Raw genomic sequence first — 22,274 nt, 5'->3', positions numbered from 1 at the left:
ATTGTGATAAGGGTTGTATGAGCCCCCAATAAAATGATTTAAAAAACTACTTCAGTGGTTCCACAAAAGCTTAAACTTAAAATTATAATATAGTAATGCCACTTTTAGAATACTATACAGAAACAACAGGTACATACCAATACAACTATGTTTTTTGTGGCACTCTTCACAATAATGAAAAATGGAAATAGTCTAAATGTTAACCAACCAAAGAATGCATAAGCACAATATTCATAAATAAAATGAAATATTACTCAGCCATAAAGAGCAAATGCTTGATATATATACATTCACCACAGTAAAAATCCTTCTAAAATCCCAGTTTAGACATCATTTCTTTAGGAAGTATGCTTTAATCCACCTAAATTGTTTGCCCTATTACATATCTTCCCCACAAAATGAAGTTACCATACTTTAAATTGCCTCCCTTTCATACTTAGCTCTAAGTTCCAAGAAATCAGAGATGTGATTAAAAACTTACTTCCAATGACTAATGCAGTGATGACATATTGTTACTACTCAATAAATACATAGGTCAAAGGGTAAAAAGGAAAAGAAATAAAATTTTTAAAAATCCATACATGTTCTGTGTGGGCCATTCCAATTCCATCTTCCACTATTTGCTCTCCTCCTTCAATATGCTGAACAATTCCAACTAATTTTCTTGAATAATCTGAAATTTCCTCAGTAAAGGTTCGTATGCAGTGAGCCATATCTAAAATTGAAGCTCGGATCTGATCAGCTTCTGGTTCCAATACTGAATGCTGTAAAACACAACATAATTATAAAGACTTACAATAGTGACTATGGATATTTAAACAGTTTTAAATTTTTTCTGCTAAAAAGCTTAAGCCATGAGTAGCTTTTATACTACATTTAGGGGAGGAGGGGAATCACAAATAAAAAAAATACTAATTTTCCTAGAACCTTTTATAAAAAAATAAATAATTTAAAACTTGGAAGTCCATTTCTCACTACAAAAGAAACCAAATATTCTAAAATTGTATAAGTGAAAGTTCAGCAGCAGATACCAATACTGTCAAAATAATATAGTACATTATTAAAATTTTGCATACAGATTTGTTTTCTGTGAGAAAGTTATTTTCAGTAAAGAAAGAATCATAAAGGCTCCCTGAAATTTTTCTTCTGACATTCAGAAACTAAATCTTCCTGTCTTTTCAAGCTACCCATCCCAACCTGTTCACGTTGTAACTCTTTCTTCTTCAAGGTCTATTTTCAACAGGGAAAACCAACAGTGGGCAGTAAACAGTCATTTAATTAAAATCATACCTTGTGACCTTGGTGTTTTCCATATTCTTTGCAGACGCAGCACATAAGTGGGCTAGCTTGACAACCTTCTTCCAAGCAAACAAACTCAATGGCATGCACCTGGTGCTGAGAGCACATGGTTTTCTCATGAGGCTTATCGGCTAGAGGCACACGCTTGTGCTTTGCTAGTGTCTTTGTAGCGTGAGTCACTTGGGAACACTCTGAGCATAAGTGAGTTGCGCATACAGTGCAATATACAGACGCAACATGTGCTTCATCTTCATCGCAACGAATGATGCTCTGACAAACAAAAGATTAATGCTGTAAAACGAAATACCAAAAATGATAGCATGATATATTTTAAAATTAAGGTGACCAGACGTCCTGCTTTTGGCGGGGCAGTCCCGATTTCTAACAATTTTTCCCACGTCCCGTGGCGTTTTTAAAAAGTCCCGATTTTTGGAAAGAATGCACGACAAGCTAGGGTATACGGTTTGCAGCTGCCATGTGGCTATTTCACCAGGATATGAGTTTTATCAATGGTGTCCCGCTTTACCAATGTTAAAATCTGGTCACCTTATTTAAAATATAAAATCAACTTTCACTGAGAAGTCTTAATACATACAAATATAATAGTAACTAAGTATATAAGTCCTAAGAAAGCACTGATTTTTTTTGTTTTGTTTTGTTTTGTTGGTTTTTTTTTTTCTTTTCTTTTTCTTTTTTAACATTTTATTAGGGGCTCATACAACTGTTATCCCAATCCATACACACATCAATTGTGTAAAGCGCATTTGTACATCATTCTCAAAACATTTTCTCTCCATTTAAACCCCCAACATTAGGTCCTCATTTTTCCCCTCCCTCCCCGCTCCCCACTCCCGCATGAGCCCTTGATAGTTTATAAATGGGTATTTTGTCATATCTTGCCCTGTCCGACGTCTCCCTTCATCACTTTTCGGTTGTCTGTCCCCCAGGGAGGAGGTCACACACAGTTCCATGTAATCGGTTCCCTCTTCCCTACCCATTCTCCCTTTACCCTCCCTGTTTTGCCACTCACACCACTGGTCCTATAGGGCTCATCCGTCCTGGATTCCCTGTATTTTCATTTCCTATCTGTACCAGTGTACCTCCTCTGGTCTAGCCAGTCTTGCAAGATAGAATTCAAGTCATGGTAGTGGGAGCAGGGAGGAAACCTTTAGGAACTAGAGGAAGATTGTATTTTTCATCATTGTTACATCGCACCCTGACTGGCTCATCTCCTCCCTGAGACCCCTCTGCAAGGGGATCTCCAGTGGCCTGCTAATGGGCTTTGGATCTCCACTCCGCACTGCCCCCATCATTCACTATGGTAAGATTTTTTGTTCTGATGATGCCTTACACCTGATCCCTTCGACACCTCGTGGTTGCATAGGCTGGTGGAAAGCACTGATTTTTAAGACTGATTATATATGCTATAAATTTAAGACCAAAGCTAAAACTGTTTTCATAAAAAGTTAGGGCAAAGATAATCATTCACCAAACCCTCTCTTGATGTGCAGTTTATGTTCACTTTTTAGTTCCTCATGCCCCCAGGGAGGTTAGAAGTATTAAGATTTTATGATACACCTACTGCTTTAAATATTGACATGATTATGTATAGGGATGAAAGAAGCACATGTCTTCAAAGGATGTAAGACCAGTCTTGCTACTCCTTGCCTTGAAGGAGCACTACAGCCGTCCTTCTTCCACGAAGAGACAATGTTACACACAAAGTATAATTTGGCATAGTATTTTCCATGAATTTGTTTGGTTTTACTTTTGTTCTCTTGAGGTTATTTCAGCCTCAAGATATGTCATGTAATGTAACTTCAATGATATGAAAAGTTATGTTTATGAACATATACTTGGTGGATTACAGTCACTATAATGTGCTTAGAATGACAAACATTTAAAAGAAAAAAACATGTTTATAAATATTTCACAAAGTTCACTCAATACCTCTCCAGATATCCCAATGGCATCTTCAGCTGCTCCGTACTGACCGATATGTCCATTCTGCAGCCGCTCTAAAAGCTCCAATAAAGCAAAATTTTTTTTCAAGCCCCAGACACCTGAATCACCTAGGGTTTAAAAAACAAACCAAACTAAATTTAACATAATGGAATTTCAAATATTTTACTCCATATCCTTCACTATTAATTTCTAAGTGATACTAATCACTAATAATGTCTAAACTTTTAAAATCAAATCTTCTCTATTTCCATTTGTGAGAACAATTGATTTCTAATATTCTCTTCCCCCAAAGAAAAAGTACCCCTCACCATTTCAAGCAGAAAATTCTTTAAAATTATAATATTTTTTCTTTTTTTAAATTTTTTTCTATCAACTAATTTTTAAAACTGTTTGTCACTGACTTTTTGCTCTTTATACTAAAAATGTGCTTCCAGATAAATTCATTTTCCAGAAGACTACAATACATTTTACTTTGCAACCAAAGAAAACATACATGTATACAACTGAAACAAACATTTCACCTGGTATATTTTTGAAAAAATATTTACCAGTAGTGTACAATGCACTATTTTTTATTCTATTTTTTTTAAATCTGATGTTCCTTACCAGTTTAACTGATTTCATGACCAAGTAAGTTATGGCCCATATGTGAAAATCATGGTACTAAAGACACATTTCAACCCACAATGCTCCATTTGTAAGAAAATTGAAATTAGAACAGCTGAAGATATTTCCCTATCCCTTCTGTAATATGTAGCAATAAATTATTAAACTCCTCACATAAATCTACAGAGCCTCACACCAAAGCAAGACAACAGTCTCCATGGCCAATGCTTCTTCTCCCCAAACTCAGCACACAAGTCCATGTAAGTGCATATACACACATACATCCCTTTCCTGAACTCAGAAAGGAAGATCCTTTTTTGTCAGTTAGATGGTGAGCTTTTTTAGAAGACCTGCTTCCCAAGTATCTTTATGCAGTCCACCCAGCATGCCCCTACCATCCCCAAAAGGTTTTCCCCTTCAGTGTTCTAATTTCTGGTTGTTATTCTGCAACAACCTGGATTCTAACTACTCTATTTTTATAAAAGTGTAAAGCATATACTAGATGAGCCCTTTATATAACTATGATCATAAAAATTCCCCAAATATTCAATGCTTATACAATGCCATAGAAACAGAAACTCCTAGATCTTCTTCCTCAAATAAGAATTGTGTGCAACTGTATATAGCACAACTATATAATTTCAGTGGTTTAAAATGCCAACAAAGATTTAATTTTTGTTTATGCAACACCTCAGCAGCTGGAGAAGAATCAAGAGACTCTTTGTCCACTGTCCTCCCTCAGAGACACAGACCGTTGCCTCTTGCCCCCTGAGCCATCTCTAGCCAAAGGAGCAGGGAGAATAACTTATGGCAAATAACCATGACCCTCCTCTTAAATGTTCAAGTGGTGACCACATCACTCTACCCACATTTCACTATTTAAGAGAAAGTCACACAGCAATACGTACTGGTAGGAAGGCAAGAAAGTGCAATTTTACGATGTGGACAGAGGGAAAGGAGAAATATTAATGAAAAGTATTAGTAACTACCACAAAAAACAACTGATGCTCTTCTTGGACTTTAACTCTCATTATGATCTTTCACAGTAACAATGGTTTTATTCTCCAGAAGGAAAAATTATAAATAACTTTATACTTTATGTTTTGTATTTTCAAATTTTCTACAATACATACGAGAGGGTACCCCAAAAACCCAGAATTTTATTTTTCAAAGTTATGTTAAATTTTTTTTTTTTTTTTACAAAACAATCTTATCACCTTAAAAGTACTCTCCATCACATATCTGTCAAATCTGCTACTTCATTCTTGGAAACATTTTCAAGCGCATCTGTTTGGATGGCTGACAGCACCTCCCTGGCTTTTTTTCTTCACCTCTTCTATGTCCTCAAATTGCTGTCCTTTCATGTCTCTCTTCATTCATGGAAACAAAAGAAGTCACATGGAGCAAGGTCAGGGGAAAGAGAGGCATGCTGTTTTTTGCCAAAAATTGACGACTGAGATGGCTGCATGAGAAGGTGCACTGTTGTGGTGACAAAACCAGTCCCCAGTCTGCCACAAATGAGGCCTTTTTGTTGCACACTTTCACAATCTTTTCAGAACCTCTAAATAGAAAGCTTGATTAACAGTCTCACCTGGTGGATTGAACTCCGTATGCACTATCTTATCCCCTCACATTAAAAAACCAAATGAACATCATCTTGATCTTTTATTTCACTTGACAAGCTTTTTGGGGGACAGAGTGATGATGGAGTTTTCCACTGGTTTGATTGACGTTTGCTTTCAGGGTCGTAAGAATAGCGCCAGGTCTTGTCATCAGTAGCGACCTTAGAAAAAAGTCTGGGTCACTTTGGAGCTGGTCTTTCAAAGCACGGCGTGTTTCCAGTCGATGCTCTTTTTCCTGGTCAGTCAGAACCCGAGGCAGAAATTTCCCGGCGATCCTTCTCATTCCAAAATCTTCTGTTAAAATTCGCTGAACCAAGTTCCTAGATAGTCCAGATAACTTCCCCATATCTCTTCAATGGTTCATCATTGGTCTTCGAGCTCAAGTGCACACATTTTGTCAACATTTTCATCCGATCAGGAAGTTGAAGGCAGTCCAAAAAAACATTTTGTCTTCAATCAACGTTTCACCTTTTATGAAACGTGAAAACCAGTAGCACACATGAGTTTTTCCAATAGCGCTGTCCTTGTAAGCTGTGTTCAACACATCACAGCAGTTTCTGCAGCATTTTTCCCAAGCAGGAAACAGTTTCACAGCCACATACAGTTCTCTTATATCAGACATCACCAAAAAAAAGAGGTTCAAACAAAACAGCTCTTACAGAAACAATTCACTGTGACCAGAGAGAACCTTCCCAGGTGATGCCACTGGGTGCGCTAAGTCAGAGGGAGTTGCTGGATGCTCTCCTAGCAGGAAAAATGCGTACTATAAAAGCTCCGCACAGCAGAGCATTTTTCCTTTTTTTTGGAGGGGTACCCCCTTGTATTACTTTGATAATACAAGTTAAAAGTAGAATTATTTTAAAAGGAATAATCAAACTCTACAAAGGGCCCTAACATGTATTCCACGAAATGGAATCACAGCAAAACTCAAATTGCAAGCTATGTTAATTACCATCTATATCTAAGGCAGGTTTGTTTGCTTGTTCTAAATTGATAATGTAATCACAATAATCAAGACTAATTTCAGTATAGGATGACTAACACTGCCCTAAGTCCTGGCTTATTTAAAAATCAAGGGTAGCAAGAACCACATTGGGATGTTAAATGTAAACAAGGTGTGATATCCTGTCAACAAGGCACTCAATTTTCAATTCCACTGAGTCAATTCTGTGGGTTTCCAAACTCCCATGAGTTACCAAGATTATAAATCTTTTCTCTACAGGAGTAAAAGCCTCCCAGCTGGTTAAACTGCTGACCTTGCAGTTCACAGACCACTGTAACCAATATGCCATCAAGGCTCCTTCCAAAAAGGCACTGGGAGTGGAGAAGGCAGAGAAAGTCGAGCCTTCATTGCAAAAGTTACAATTTCTATAAATATAGTCTTACATAAAGAAAATTGCATGATACATTGTATATATTATAAAATGAAAAAGCAAATAAAAGAATCTAAAAATAGAGATAGCATCTCACCCATTATTTCTTGGCTAATAGTAAATGAATTTTATCCTTACTAAGGCTCTGCCTGTGCTGTATTAGTTGGGCAAATTGAGCAAACTACTTATTTACATTAATCACCACCACCTTTACAACTATATTACTTATCATTTTAAAGTTTTCCAGTCTTAAAATCTGGCTACCTTATTGCCTATATTTGCTGGGTAAGTTATTTTGAACTACTCAATTTGACACACAGCATAACTACATTAAAGCGATCTCAAAACAAATAGTGCTACTGATCTGAAAAAAAAGATTGTGACCTTGAAATACCTATTTTAGAGACAATTTCCCTAGCAAGGAGTAAAATGTGCACAGCTTATATTACATATACGTCTATAAAAATGATTGTTAAAATGTAAAATTGGGGGAGAAAATTACTGCCATTGATTGACAACAAATGTTAATATATGCTGTTATTTCCAAATGTGGTATTCAAGGTAATAACTCATTTTGAAATATATGAAGTGAAGTTTTAGAAGATACAGAAAAGTGGAAAAGATTCACCAGACTTTAGTCTCCTATTTAAGGGATCGTTATCGCAAACTGCAAACACATTTGTGTCTCAAGGGAGAACATAAGAACATGTTCTTACCTGTATTTTCATCACTGGCTCATTTAGTTATACAAGCAAATACTGTCATATTAGATTAAGGCTTCAGACAAATTATTTACTTTGTAATGCACATTCTTGGAATAAGGAACCTGTTTTTTTTTCAGGTGTCTTAAACAAATATCATCTCAGATGATAAAGAAAAACTAATAACTACTATTAGGTTAGTTTACATTTATAAGATGACTGTCCTTAATAGAAACTCTGGCATTCTGAAATACTTTAATTTTATTACTTTAAATATCAAGTGGGAAAACAGATGAATCATAAACATTTTGAAATATTAAACACATATCTATATATTCCTACCTAAGTCTGTCACTTGTCGATCAAATGGGCAACGGATGGCCCTTCCGTGAAGAGGGAGGCGGGTGAGACAGTCATGGCAGACCGTGTGGCCACAAAGCAGAAGACGAGGAACTTTGTCTCCTTGTAAAGAAAAGACATCTTCACAGACCCCACACTCCAGCACCTAATGTTGGCAAAGGGAATGTGCAATTTGAATGGCTTTTAAAGTATATATATATTAGGTGAATAAAAGCTGGTCTAATACATCGAATAAAACTTGTTAGATAAATTATTTCTTTACTGGGACAAAAACACTTAGGCATAAAACCTTAAATTGCTTTTCAGTCATTCCACCTGAAGGACCTTTCCAAAATTATATGAAATCTCTTTAAAATACCAAGTTAGGAACCAATAATAAACATAAAGTAGCATTATCTTTACTGTTGGAAACCGGTGACTTGACCCTGTAGCACCTGGATCTAAGACTTTAACACTAATACTTTAGTCTAAGGAAGTTAAATTCTTAAACAATTTCTCTGCAAATGCCTAACCTCCATCGCTAATTTGAACTAAAATAATTTGAAATTTGTGCTGGGCTGACAATTTACCTTTATAAATGATAAAGAATTTGTTACAAAAAAAGACTACGAGTAATTGTCAAGTACCTTCTAGATTCCATTTACATTAATGTAATGCCATGTCAAGAAAGACATCACTTTAAGCTTATGTGTCAATTCCTTATTCCTAATAAATAAATATGAACACACAGTTCCAATTATAAATAAGGACTTTATCCAAGGTTACACATTCAGCCAAAAGACTGGCTATTTAAATGGTCTATTATAATTCCCTATGAGCCTATGAGCTTATGTTATAAATAGTCCTATCACAGCAAGGTAGCAATTTTGGTTCTTATTTCTAAATATATCTGATGCATTGTACAATTTTAACTAGATTTTGAAATACCCAAACCGTACCCCGAGCACATGGCTGACATTCTCGTCACTGCCCTATCACTTCATAAGGGTTCCTGGTAGGACAACACTAAGTGTTCACCTACTAACTGAACAGTCATCGTCTCAAAACCACCAGCAGCTCCACAGGAGAAAGACCTAGCTACCCACTCTCATAAACGTACAGGCTAGGAATCAGGATGGAACTGTTCTACTCTGTCGTATAGGCTTGACAGGCACAGAAATCAACTCCAAGACACATATGGAGAAATGCTATGGAGAAATCAACTCCATAACACTTCCTAATAAGTCCTTTGGATCCTATGAACCAACTATATCCATTTATTTAAAATCTCACTGCCATCGAGTCAATTCAGGGTAAACTGCCCCTGTGGGTTTCTGAGACTATAAATCTTTACAGAAGCAAAAAGTCTCATCTTTCTCCCACAGAGCAGTTGGTGGTTTCAAACTGCTGACCTGGCGGATAGCAGCCCCACTGTGTAACCCACTGTGACAAACTGTTCCATGCTTCTTACCTTATGTTAATACTAAAGACCTTTTCCTACCAGATTCTAATAACTTTATATCTCAGGTCTACACCAACTGAAGGACCAGTCTAACTTTTGTTCCTCCACCTCCCAACCCAAGTCATACAAAATAAGAAATTTTAAATACTTCAACTAGAAACATCAGGACCTTCCTCCCCTCAATACACACTATATGAAGTTACAAACACAAAATGGAAAATCCAGGGTGGAAATTAGACTAAATTCGTTAAAACTTTGCATTTTAGCCCTGTGCTTGAAATGCAAGCATCGCTGACTTTAAATAAACTTTTAATTTATATTTGCCATGTCAGTAAGGTTCAAAAGCCCAAATGTGAACTCACAGTACATCTAACATGAAATGAAAACTCTTCAAACATATGAGAGTTCCACCTCGCTCAGAATGTTGTTAACTGCCATCATATCGGTTCCAATTGCATACAGTGGCCGCGTGCACAACAGAATGAAACACTGCCCAGCCCTGTGCCGTCATCACAACTGCTCCCGCATACAGTGGCCGCGTGCACAACAGAATGAAACACTGCCCAGCCCTGTGCCGTCATCACAAGTGCTCCCGCATACAGTGGCCGCGTGCACAACAGAATGAAACACTGCCCAGCCCTGTGCCGTCATCACAACTGCTCCCGTGTTTGGGCCTGCTGCTGCAGACCCTGTGCCAATCTGCCTCTTTAAGGGTCTTCCTCTTCTTTGCTGACCCTCGACATTATCAAGCATATGGTCCTTCTCCAGAGACTTGTCCCTCCTGAGGATGTGTCCAACCGAAGTAGGGGAGACAAAGTCTTGCCATACTTGCTTCTAAAGAGCATTCTGCCTGTACCTTTTCCCAGATAAATTTGTTCTTCTGACATCCATGGTATATTCAATATTCTTCACCAACACCGTTATTAAAATGCATCAATCTTATTTTGTCTCCCAATTTTCACATGAATATGAAGCTAATGAAAATGCCAAGGCTTGGGTCAAGCTCACCTAAGTCTTAAAGTGACGTCTCGGCTCTTAGAGACTTTAAAGAAGTCTTCCAACAGCAGGTTTGGTCCAATGCAATATGTATCTGAGTTTCTGACTGCTATTTCCATAGACATTGATTTCAGATACACATAAAATGAAATACTTCCCAACTTCATTCCTCACCCCCACCCCACCCCCATTTACAATGATATTGCTTAATGCTTCAGTTGTGAGGATTTTTGTTATCTTTATCTTGGTATAATCCATATTGAAGACGATCGTCTTTGATTTTCATCTGTAAGTGCTTCCTCTTCACTTTTAGCAAACAAGGTTATCTGCTTATTGATTTTGTTAACGAGCCATCCTCCAATCCTAATGCTGTACTTTTCTTCATAGAGCCCAGTTTATCTGATTTCTGTTCAACATACAAAATGAGTATGTGAAAGATACAACCCTGATGCACATCTTTCCTGACTTTTAAACCATACAGTATCTCACTATTCTGTTGAATGACTGACTCTTGGCCTATGTCAAGTTCTACATGAGCAAAATGAAGTGTTCTGGAATTTCCATTCTTCTCAAATTATCCATCGTTTGTTATGATCCACATAGTAAAATGCGTTTGCAAAATTAATAAAACACAGGTAAACATACTTTTGGTATTCTCATCTTTCAGCTAAGACCCATAAAATGTCAGAAATGATCTCTGTCATTCCATGTCCTCTGGTGAAACTGGTTTGAGTGTCTGGCAGTGCTGTCAATGTACTGCTGCAACTGTTTTTAATTATTTCAGCGGAAAATTAACCTCCACGTGTGCTAACCTCCTGACTTCTGTTGGATTAGCTGTCTTAGGAATGAACACATACAAGGGTCTCTTCTGGTTGGCCAGGCAGCTATCTTCCAAATTTAATGGCATAGACAAATAAGCATTTCCAATACTACATTCCTGTGCTGAAACATTTCAATTGGTATTCTGTGACTTCCAGAGCTGTGATGTTTTGCCAATTATCTTCAGTGCAGCTTGGACTTTTTTCCTTAGTACCATTGCTTTTAGATCAGATGCCACCTCCTAAGAGTTTAATGTTTGCCACTTCTTTTCAGTACAATGACCTTGTGTATTCCTTTCATCTTTTGATGCTCCTAGCATCACTCAGTATTTTACTGACAGAATCCTTCAATAATGCAACTTAAGGCTTGAACTTTTTCTACCTTTATTTCCATTTGAGAGATGGAAAATCTCTTATGGATTTTTAGTTCCATGTATTTGCACATGCCATTATAATACCTTATCTTCTACAGCAGCGGTTCTCAACCTGTGGGTCACGACCCCTTTCACAGGGGTTGCCCGATACATAACAGTAGCAAAATTAGTTGTGAAGTAGCAATGAAAATAATTTTATGGTTGGGGGTCACAGCATGAAGAACTCTATTAAAGAGTCGTGGCATTAGGAAGGTTGAGAGCCACTGTTCTAGAGCCACCCTTTGAAATCTATTCAGCACTTTTTCTCCTTTCTCTTCTTTTTAGCATATTATTATGAATTAGGTGAAGTTTTACAGAGCAGATACATCAGTTTACATTCAACAATCCCTACTTTTTGTTTCAACTCATCCATCGTAATTCCTTCAATGCATCACCAGTCATCACATTTCCTATGTCTACTTCATTTTTACCAAGCCTTCTGCACTTTGCTATTGAGTAGGTGCTGCCTTTCTGATCTTAATGGTCAATTAATATAACACAGGGTTAGTTCGGTGCCAGACCTAAAGGGTGGCTGAGGGCTGTGGTCTTAGCGGTCCCAACAATCCCTATCTAACAAGTAAGCCAGGTGTCTTTCCTAATTTAAGTTCTGTTCCACATTTTTTCCTCCCACTCTATGTAGTGGGAGATCCTTTTCAAAGCAATTGATAGTGGTTGCCCAGCACCACCTAGTTCTTCTGGTCTCAGGATTGTGGGGAATGATATGTATGTGTGGTACATTAGGCCCCTAACGTACATTTGGACATGACTTTATCATTCTTCTCTCCTCTGGATGGGGAGAGATCAATAATTGCATCTTAAATGGCTGCTCAGGAGATTTTAGGACTCCAGTTGCAACTCACCAAAGTGGAATGTAGAACATTGTCTTTGTAAACTTTATTATGCCATTTCACCTAGGCATCCCCAAGCCTGTAGTCCTTCTCCAGTTGAGTCCTTCTCTCCAAATGTTTAGTTATGGCTAAGAAGTTTTCATAATTTTGTCCCCTGGCTGCTCCACCACTTTCATGGATATATTTGCAGCAAAAGTAAATACTCATACACAAATATCCTGTGTATGTATGTATGGTATGTATGCATGTATGGTGTCTGTGTGTATATATTTATATATATATAAAGTCATGGGCATATTCCCACTCTATGTCCAACACCTATTTAAGTGTCTATCCAAGCATCTACTCATAGCTCACTATTATTGAAGGAATGTGTTTTTCACAGTATCTGTCTTTGCTGCCTTAACTCTTGGAAACCTCAGAGCTTTCCCCCGCCTCCATCATTTTCTGCCAACCTCCATCTTACTGTATATTGCTTTCCTTTGCACCTAACACTTGTCTCCCTCTAGCCCAACACTCCATCCCTCCCTTCTTTCTCTCCCACAGTAACCATCAAAGATTTTCTTTTAGTGTGAAAGCCTTGACTTTTTAAACACTGGTTCCATATTTATCCATTTGTGATGGAATCCCCTGTGTAATCTCTTTCACATTCATTCATCTAAAAAAGTGTTCTGCAGATTCAATACTAATGTTGCATTATATTCCATTATGTATGTGCCAAAGTTTATCGATCCATTCTTCCAGTGATGAACATTTAGGTTATTTCTATCTTTTTGCTAATGTGAATAATGCTGCAAGGAATATGGATGTGCACAGATCTAGTCATGTCCATTTCTTCCTTTCACTTTAGCTATTCTACCTTCAAGAGCAACTGTCAGTCTCTACTGACATTCACTTTGACCTTACTTTTCTAGCTTTTTAATTACCTTTCGTTTTCTTCATTATGATGTCTTTGATGTCATCCCAGAATTTCTCTTTGGTCAACATGTCAAATCTCTTCTTGATAAAGTCTCTAAATTCAGATGGAATATAATCAAGGTCATATTTCAGCTGTCAGGGACTTGTTTTAATTTTCTTCACTTTCGACTTGAACTTGCATATGAGCAATTGATGGTCTGTTCCGTAGTCAGGCCCTGGCCTTGCTCTGATGATATCATGCTTCTCCACTGTCTCTTTAAACAGATGTAGTTGATTTGATCCCTGTGTATACCACCTGGCAAGGTCCACTGGTATAGTCACTGTACATGTTTTTTAAAAAAGGTATTTGCTTTCCGGGAACCCAAGAGGCAAGAGAATTTTGGGAATGATGAGGGCAACAAATGTATAGATGTGCTTTACACAATTGATCTATGTATTGTGATGAATTGTATGAGCCCCAATAAATTGATTAATAAAAAAAATAATAAATAAATAAATAAAATAAATAAAAAAGGTATTTGCTACCGATCGCAGTGAATGGCACATAACCACACACCCCCATCCTGGGGGTACAACAGCAACCAGAGGGGAAGGGAGACAGTGGTCAGTGTTGAGATTTGAAAATAATTAACAATCTATAATCTACCAAGGGCCCACGAGGGTTTGGGGAAGGGGGAAAGAGTTGCTGATCCCAAGGGCACAATGGAAAGTAAATGCCTAGAAAAGAACGATGGAACATATGTACTAATATGTTGGATACAACTGATGTATGGATTGTAACAAGAGTTGTAAGAGCCCCAATAAAATGATCTAAAAATGAAAAAAGCTATTTGCTATTTTAATTCTTGTAAAATTATATCATGTAATGTCTAGTATAATTTCTATCACCAAGGTCAGATTTCCCACCTATGGGTCTTTCTTTTTTGTTTCCAATTTCCACGTTCTAATCAAAGCACCAAAACCCAAAACCATTTCATCAACTCAATTTTGACTCATAGTAACCTTATAGGACAAAGCAGAACTGTCCCTATGGGCTTCTGAGGCTGCACAACTTTACAGGAGCAGAAATCCTCATCTTTCTCCCTCCTACCCCCATGCCCATGGAGCAGCTGGTGATTTCAAACTGCTGACCTTGTGGTTAAAAACCCACCATGCCACTAGGGCAGCCCAATGCTTAATCCATTATGCTACCAGGGAACATTTTCCAATCACTAGTCCTTATCAATGTAGCTTGAGGACATGTTTGATAAATATTGAAGTATAAAAGTTGGTTAAAATCTTCCATTTCTTCATCTTTGGCATTATTGTTGGGTGCATAAATAACGGTGGTCTTCCGTGTAGGTTTATGGACACTCTAATACTGACACACTGTACTCAAGGATAGAGCTTACGATGTTCTTTTCAAAGATGAATGTGACACATTCCTCTTCAATCTGTCATCAGATGATTGTCAGATTCCAAATGAATCCTGTCCATTTCAGCTTACTAATTCCTGATTTTTTTATCTTCATAATTTCCATTTCATTTTGATGACCTGATTTTCCTAGATTCAGAGTCCATATACTATCAATTATGTCAATTTTTAATGAATGTTTGCAGCTTTTCCGACTCATTTTGCATCATGCTACACCAACAAATGAAGGTCTCAGGTTTTGTTCCACAATTTAGAACTTAAATTCTGAGCACTCAGTTTGCAACCGATGACACTGAAAGCCAAAATCTAAGTGCAGAGTCCCCAAGTGGGTTTAGCCTCTGGTGTATGCCCTCTGACTTGCTATCAGAGTACATTAGAAAGTGGATTAATGCAGATGTAGTCAGGTTAAAATTTAACACACCTATCATTTGTGCTGCTTTTGATCCATTTTAAACTTGTTGTAGTTTTTAATATTCTGCTTTCTTTGGGGTTGAGGTTTTTCTGTTTTGTTATTGTTGGTTTTTGTTTTTTATATGCTTTTTATGTGTATAAAATCCAGAATAGGTACGTAAGTGTAAGGATACAGTGCATAGATTAAGAGTTACTTTTATTTATTATTGTTGATTTGTTTTTGTATGCTTTTCTGTATATGAATTCAGGATAGAAAAACCTAGAGACAGCACTTGAAGTCATCATTTCTTGAGTTACGGCAGAGGAGATTGGGGGGAAATGGGAAGCTAATAAATATAAGAAATAAGATAATGCTATATAAAAATGCTGACTGTGGTGACAGTTGCACTCTTTAATATTACTAAACAACTGGGTTGTATGATATGTGAATTATATGTCAATAAATTTTTTTCTAAGTTTTTTCCCATCCATGTCCTTAAGGTTGAATCTCCTTTGCAAAGGGAGCTTTTCCCCATTTGTATTTAGCATGTTCCAACTTGAGGGACTCTTCTTCCAGTATTATTATCAGATATGGCTCCACTACGATTCATAAGGTTTCAGTGGCTACATAATCAGAAAGGGACTGCCTCCTGCTTCCTAGACTGCCTTAGTCTGGAAGCTCTGCTGAAAATTTGTCCAGCATGGGTAAACCAACAGGTATTTAAAATACCGTTGACATAGCTTCCAGGATCACGATGTCCAAGGCACCACATTAAAAACAAATTGACAGACAAGTGATGGGTACTCATGGTAATAAAATGCAAATTAAAGCCACGCAAAGATACCTTTCATCAGAATGCAGAAAATTTAAAAAAAGAAGAGGAGGGACAGCAGACACTCACTCACTGTGCAGTGCAATAAATTACTTCATATGGCCTTTCTGTTGATGGTCTGATAACGCCCACAATATTACTGGGTAGGGATTTGTAGAAAAGCTGCACGAAACCCTTCAGGGTGGGACTAAGCAGATCAGGTACATGAAATCCTCTGTAGGAGATTGGTCAGTTTTGCCATCCTAAAGCTCAAAGGGAGTCATTAACAAGGGCTGAATGGAGTCCTCGCCTCCATCATGAAGAGGAGCCAGGAACAGAGTGAGTTCCTTAGACCCAAGGGCCCTGCGCTGAATATCCCCTAGACCCAAGATACAGAGAAAGCTAAAACACCACACACAGCTTGAATATTTATGCTGGCAAGCTCAGCAGAGTTCAGGAGTGGAGAAACAGCAGCAGAACCAAATACCAGTGCTAGGTGGTGCTGTGGGCTTTCCAAAAGGCTCATGCAGCAAGGCATCTATAGCAGGCGTTTTGACCCAGCCACAAAGCCCCAGTGCCTTTGGGCAGGGGCTTGCTCTTGGGACTAAGGTACCTCTTGACACTGGTGGAGCTAAAGAACTTTGTAACTTTTGACTGAATCAGACAGAAGCTAGAATTGAGCAAGAAGCAGAGAAAAACTTGTCCTCAGAAAGCTGTAGAGGCCTTTCCTTCAGGATAGCCAAGAAGAAGCTATCCTGATCAAAGAACTCTTACTTGTTCCTGTTATTTCTCCATTGATTCTGATCCTGAATTGTAACCTGTTACTTCCTTAATAAACCCTGTAAAATATAGTATGAGTCTGTATTACCACTGAAACAAATTATCAAACCCAGCAGAGAAGAGTACTTGGGCGTGAGGGTGGGGGGGAGGGGGGGTTAGGGACAGGGGAGACTGGTGCTAGAATTAGTTTAAAGAAAAAACCCAGCTGGAGAGAAGTCTGACCTCTACCTTAGAGAAATCAAGCTTTTAGCCCATGCTGATCTTGATTCATGCTCTTGCCCCTCAAGCTAAAGGACCTCTGACACCATGACATTTCTACATTTGTTGTGAAATGTTTATTGATGGACACATCGTCTATGAAAGCAACTGGCAATACCAAAATTAGCTCAGAATTCTAGGAATTTATCCTACAAACATAGCACAGACATGTAACAAGACCTAGTAGATGGTCATTCTTTATAACACCATTTGTATGGGAAAAAATATATAAAACAAAGTCAATGTCCATCAACACAGAACTGGAAAATCAATTATGTTATATCCATGTAGTATCAATCTATGGAGTCTACTGAGGAAGAGTAAGGACATTCTTTATGTGCACATGCTGAGTTTTCCCAAGTGAATAAAGAAAAGTGGAAAAGAATAAACAGATTATATTACTTTTGCACCAAAGTAGGGGAGAGAGAACATAAATCTTTTTATACTGGTTTTATATTAGAACACAAAGAATATGGGAATTGTGTAGGTGGGAAATGCTAACAATAAAATCATATGTATCTATATATGCATATTACACCCTCAGGTACATGCACACACAATTTCCACTTACTCTATACTTAAGAGAAAAAAGGGAAAATTTTTCACTTAAATATCCTCATACCAAGGGCTCAACTAGAAAATGTTTTGAAAATGATGATGGCAACATATGTACAAATGTGCTTGATGCAATTGATGTATGGATTGTTATAAGAGCTGTAAAAGTCTCCAATGATTTATTTTTTTTAATTGAAAATAGAATTTTAAAATGATCTAAACATGAAAAAACAGAAAAGGCATATCCTCATAAAAACTCAATTAAAAGCAGAAAAGATATGCACAAGGGAACTGGATATTATAACATAAATGCAACTTTCTTGTGTCAGAGGAAAATCTGAACCTACTTCTCTATAAGTTCATACTTCTGTGGTATTATAATCAATTAAACTTGTTTATGATAATAAACGCTAAAGAACCAAACTAAAATTCTACTTACTATCTTATATGAGGACTTAAAAGTTTGTGGAAGAATGGACTTTTGTATTAATTTTATAAACTTCACACATATGGCAAAGAGAGCTTTCCATTTGTTACAGGTAAATCAAATTATATTAAATCAGAGTATGTTTTAAAAGCTCTAAGAAGGTCGACTTATCAAAAGAAACTGAGTTTTCAATGTAAATACAAATGTTTTCATAATACTGGATTTTTATGTTTTGGGTTTTCCTAATCATAAAAACCTTGCCTGGACATACTGCCCACTAAGCAAGGAGACACAATATACATTATTAACATTATGTATTTCAGTCTTTACCTTCCAATGAATACTTCTTGCTTTCGTCTATGAAAATGACTGATTTGCAAAACAAATATGTATACCTCATATTTCTTAAAAATTATGGCATGAATAGTTTGCCCGAAAGGACTCTGGCCCTTTTGATGCACTGCACAGGCAGATTTGCCATGAAGAGGTGAGAATGGACAAGGTGAGCCTCAAGTTTTCAAACTCTGTGCTGTACCATCTGGTGTTACAAGAGCCTCTGGTACACTTTTGAGATAATAGCAAAAAGGGTAACAAAATTCGGTATAGCAATGATACCCATTACAATTACTGAATAAAGCATCTTAAAAGTCAAGTTAATTAACAAAACAAGTTATCTCTACTTAGAAAAAGCCTGGGCAAAATGTCTTACAGCATGCATAACAATAGGAAGATTCCTCTGAATCTGAAGATTCCTATAAAACATCTTCATTCATATCTACAGGTTAGAAGAATCAACAGAAACCAACATGACCAACATAGGATTTGCAGTCACATAAAACCAACATTGGCGACAGAACTTTTGATATTATCTGGAGCAGTGAGTGGGTCTCAAACCTAGGTGCACATTTAACTACTTCTGGTAATGTAACAAATATATTCATGTGAACCAAATCAGAATAGGGCAAAGATGAGCACATCGGTAGTTTTTTTTAAAACGCCTCGGGGTCCTAACACAGTCATCAGTAGTTTTTTTTAAAATGCCTCGGGGTCCTAACACAGTCGGGATGAGAAGTTCCCATCTCTCAGAGAACAAGTTGTTCTGAAAGCAACTCTACAGGCCACGGAAATCAAGTCTCCATTCCAGAGCCTTACATATATTTAACAGGAGGAGGAAATGAGTTCCATATATTTCAATGGATTTTTTTTTTTTGGGGGGGGGTTCATTTTGAAGCATTTATGCATGCTAGAATCTCAAACTTCTGAGTATGTGGCAATTCATACAGCATGAACACCCAGCTATAGAATTCCCAAATGTGTTGACAGACGGCAATAACCAAGGACGAAGCGGGTAATTCAACCAATACAGTTCTGATACAGAACTAGTGTCGTAATGAAAAAATACTTTATAACCAGTCAAATCTGTCTCTACTCCACATTGTTAATTTAACCTAAGCCTTGGTTTCCTCATCTGTAAAATGGGGGATCAAGATCTAGCTTATAACAAATATTAAAGGCTACAAAACCTACCTAAGTACCTGATAAAATAGCAAAATAAGCTAACGAATGGCTGTGAGATAAATTAAAAGCAGAGACCCTGGGGGAAAGGACCGGCCCAGGTGATATTAAGAGACCCACAAGCTCCTTTCCATTACCGTTCCGTCGGCAATGTTCGCAAGAACGGTAACTTTAGGCCAGAGGGGCCAAGGGTCGGGACGGGTGGGCAGTGCTTCTAAATCAAGGAGGGCCCTGGGGCCCAGCATCCCACTACAGCTCGCCATGCCGCTGCATCGCCAGGATGATGCCGGTCGGGTGAAACGGCACACACGGTCCCTCACCTTCACCATGGCCGTTCCCCGGTTGCCCGGCCGGCCATTCTCTAGTCCCGCACCAGGCTTGTTTACAACCAGGGCAGCCATCCTGGGAGGAGCGGCACCGCAGCAACAGCCGTCACGGCCTGCAGCTGAGAAGGGGGCGGGGAGGCCACCTACCCAGAAGCCTCTGCGCCCGCCGCTAGGACCCCGGCGCCGGGCACCACGCGACGCGCCACCCGATTGGCCCCGCCGCTTCTTCTCCCGCCCACCGATGGTTTCGGTTCGCTGCACTAGCTTGCGCATGGGCACTTGGTACATATCGTTGTATTACTAAGGATTCTGAACTTAGTAGGCTAAAGTCAAGGGAAAAAGGAAGGGGTAAAATAGGAGTAAATGAGTATGTTTTGAAGGAAAATTCCCCCTTTTGTGTGCTCTTTCCCGAACCAGCTGCTAGGAACTACATCTCCCTGCATGCAGTGCGGTTATTTGAATAAACCATCTTTCCCAGCATGCCCCGCATCTCTCGTTTCTTTTACTGCTGCAATTTAGACAGGCTTTTGGTAAACCTTGCATTGTTTCCTTGAAGTCGCGATACGTGATTATAGCTCGAAAACAAAAAAGTGCCTCCTGTATAAGACTCTAAGAAACACGGATGCGTTGGTGAAAAGGAGTCGTTGGGTCCTTACGGGGCGTAAAAGGAACCGAACTCAAAAGTAAGCTGTGGAAGAGTGTCCGACGGCGGGCCGCTGTGGCCGACCCGGCGCTTTCTCGCTCCTTCCGGACTCGGCTGACCCTCCTCAGCCCCCGTAGATCGTGAGGTGCACGGAGCCTGTCAAGATGGAGGTGAATCCACCCAAACAGGAGCACCTGCTGGCACTGAAAGGTAAGTTTCTGCAAATCTGCCTCTCCTCTTTCTGTCTTCTGCTCCCCTAATTCTTCGAAGCTTTTATCACATAGATCTGCCCTCTGGGGTCTGAACTTCATTCTTCTAAAATACTATCAGAGCTCCCTCTCCTGTTCTGCTTCTAGTAGCCCAGGGGGAGGAAGCGATTTGGCCTCTTCGATTTTTTTTTTTTTTTTTTTAATTTGAAAACTACCCTCAGCATACACACGCTCTGGTCTATGCTGCTGTACTCACCCGACGGAAGCTGACATCCCGGGGATGTCCCGGATAACCGGCATGGTTTCCCGCAGGCCTCGAAAGTAGTGACAGTGCTGGCGAAATTACCTGCCTTCATTTTCATCTTTTAAACTTGTCTCGTATTGCATCACAGTAGCGCCATGGATTTAGAAATGCACAGTACCACAGTGTATAAGGTTTGTTACAACTTCCTGCAATTTACTTCACAGCATCGGGTTGTTGGGGACATTTTCCAAAATTGCACTTCTACATACACGGTTAAGCAGCGTTGGACACATTTAATGATTTGGTTAGCCTATTGTTTTAGAAAAAGCAGCACGACTGACTATTGTGGACTTCCTCGTGTTTTCTAAATAGTCGACGCTTTTATTTCAAATATATAATGCTTTATCTCATCAGCCCTACTACCACTACCACCACAGATGCACTTTTTCGTCCTTGGGTATTCTTATGTCTGCTTACCAGTGATTTCTTGTACTGAGCTGAGGAAGTGCTCATGTCAGTTTTGACTTCACTTTAATTGCACTTACCTGCCTAATAGCGTTCATTATTAAAGACCCCAGTTTCCCAGTTATGTAGACCTCTAGCATTCTAGAACTCATCAGTCTCATATGTGCTTGGGTTAGCAGTACAGTCTTTGGCTGTGAGACTAAGAATCCCCACTATATTAAGTATTATAAGCCCAAGCAAGCAATCTAGAGTGAAATGGGTTGGCATCTTTTGTTTTTTTAATTTCTTGATCTCACATTCAGCTTTTGAAATAGATCATACTTTCATCTCTCAGTTGAAGTAACATGACTAAGATCACATAGATACTAACAGTCAGTATTTCAGCACAAGAACTGCTATTAGCTTTACCAGAAGCCATGATGCCTCCAGTGGCGTAATGGTTATGTGTTAGGCTGTTAACTTCAAGGTCAGTGGTTCAAAACCACAAGCTGCTCCACTGGGCAGAGATAGAGGTTTCTACTCCAGTAAAGTGCTACAACTTGGGAACATCACTGAGGATAACTATGAGTCTGCACTGACTGGATGGTTTGATATTTGGTATGTTACCTCTAATGGATGCTTTGATGAGATTTTGAAGTAGTCCTGTTAACAGCAAAGTGTTACTTTATACAGATTTAAAATTACTAAACACAGTTGCATTCCAGTGATATTGAGACTGGTTGCCATTTGGAATTTTTAGTTTCCTATTCCTTTTTTTTTTCCAAAAGGATACCTGGAAAAAACTACTCAAAAACTGCTTGGCAATTCCCTGGTAGTTTCTATTTACTTAAAGTTCTTTGGAATTATTCTTTCCCGTTGTCCCTTCAAGAATTCTCA

At 38.5% G+C, this 22,274-nt stretch overlaps 2 protein-coding genes across 6 annotated transcripts in view; one reads left to right on the top strand and one right to left on the bottom strand.

Moving 5' to 3' along the window:
- TRIM23 (tripartite motif containing 23) overlaps positions 1–19,912 on the bottom strand; it is a 43,114-nt gene extending 23,202 nt beyond the window's left edge. The window contains exons 1-5 of the mRNA XM_004703570.3: positions 19,832–19,912; positions 7,909–8,071; positions 3,250–3,371; positions 1,291–1,569; positions 582–764 (exon numbers count right to left, since the gene is read on the bottom strand). Of these exons, the coding sequence (XP_004703627.1) occupies positions 582–764; positions 1,291–1,569; positions 3,250–3,371; positions 7,909–8,071; positions 19,832–19,912 (828 nt within the window). The remainder of the gene's footprint in view (positions 1–581; positions 765–1,290; positions 1,570–3,249; positions 3,372–7,908; positions 8,072–19,831) is intronic.
- Positions 19,913–20,196: 284 nt separating this feature from the next.
- The window catches only part of LOC101658656 (trafficking protein particle complex subunit 13), a 51,197-nt gene continuing 49,119 nt past the window's right edge, over positions 20,197–22,274 (top strand). Inside the window, exon 1 of one of the 5 annotated variants that reach the window (XM_045285126.1) lies at positions 20,197–20,690. In XM_045285126.1, the coding sequence (XP_045141061.1) occupies positions 20,645–20,690 (46 nt within the window). In that variant the 5' untranslated portion in view covers positions 20,197–20,644. The remainder of the gene's footprint in view (positions 20,691–22,274) is intronic. The other 4 variants (XM_004703569.3, XM_030888862.2, XM_004703567.2 and 1 more) reach the window with 4 other exon arrangements.

The sequence above is a fragment of the Echinops telfairi genome, unplaced genomic scaffold (assembly GCF_000313985.2).
Source record: "Echinops telfairi isolate 266 unplaced genomic scaffold, ASM31398v2 ScPeMD7_7469;HRSCAF=8507_1, whole genome shotgun sequence".
Classification (NCBI taxonomy): Eukaryota; Metazoa; Chordata; class Mammalia; order Afrosoricida; family Tenrecidae; genus Echinops; species Echinops telfairi.
Note: the sequence above shows the minus strand (reverse complement) of the source record. Positions and strands in the feature narration are given on the sequence as shown.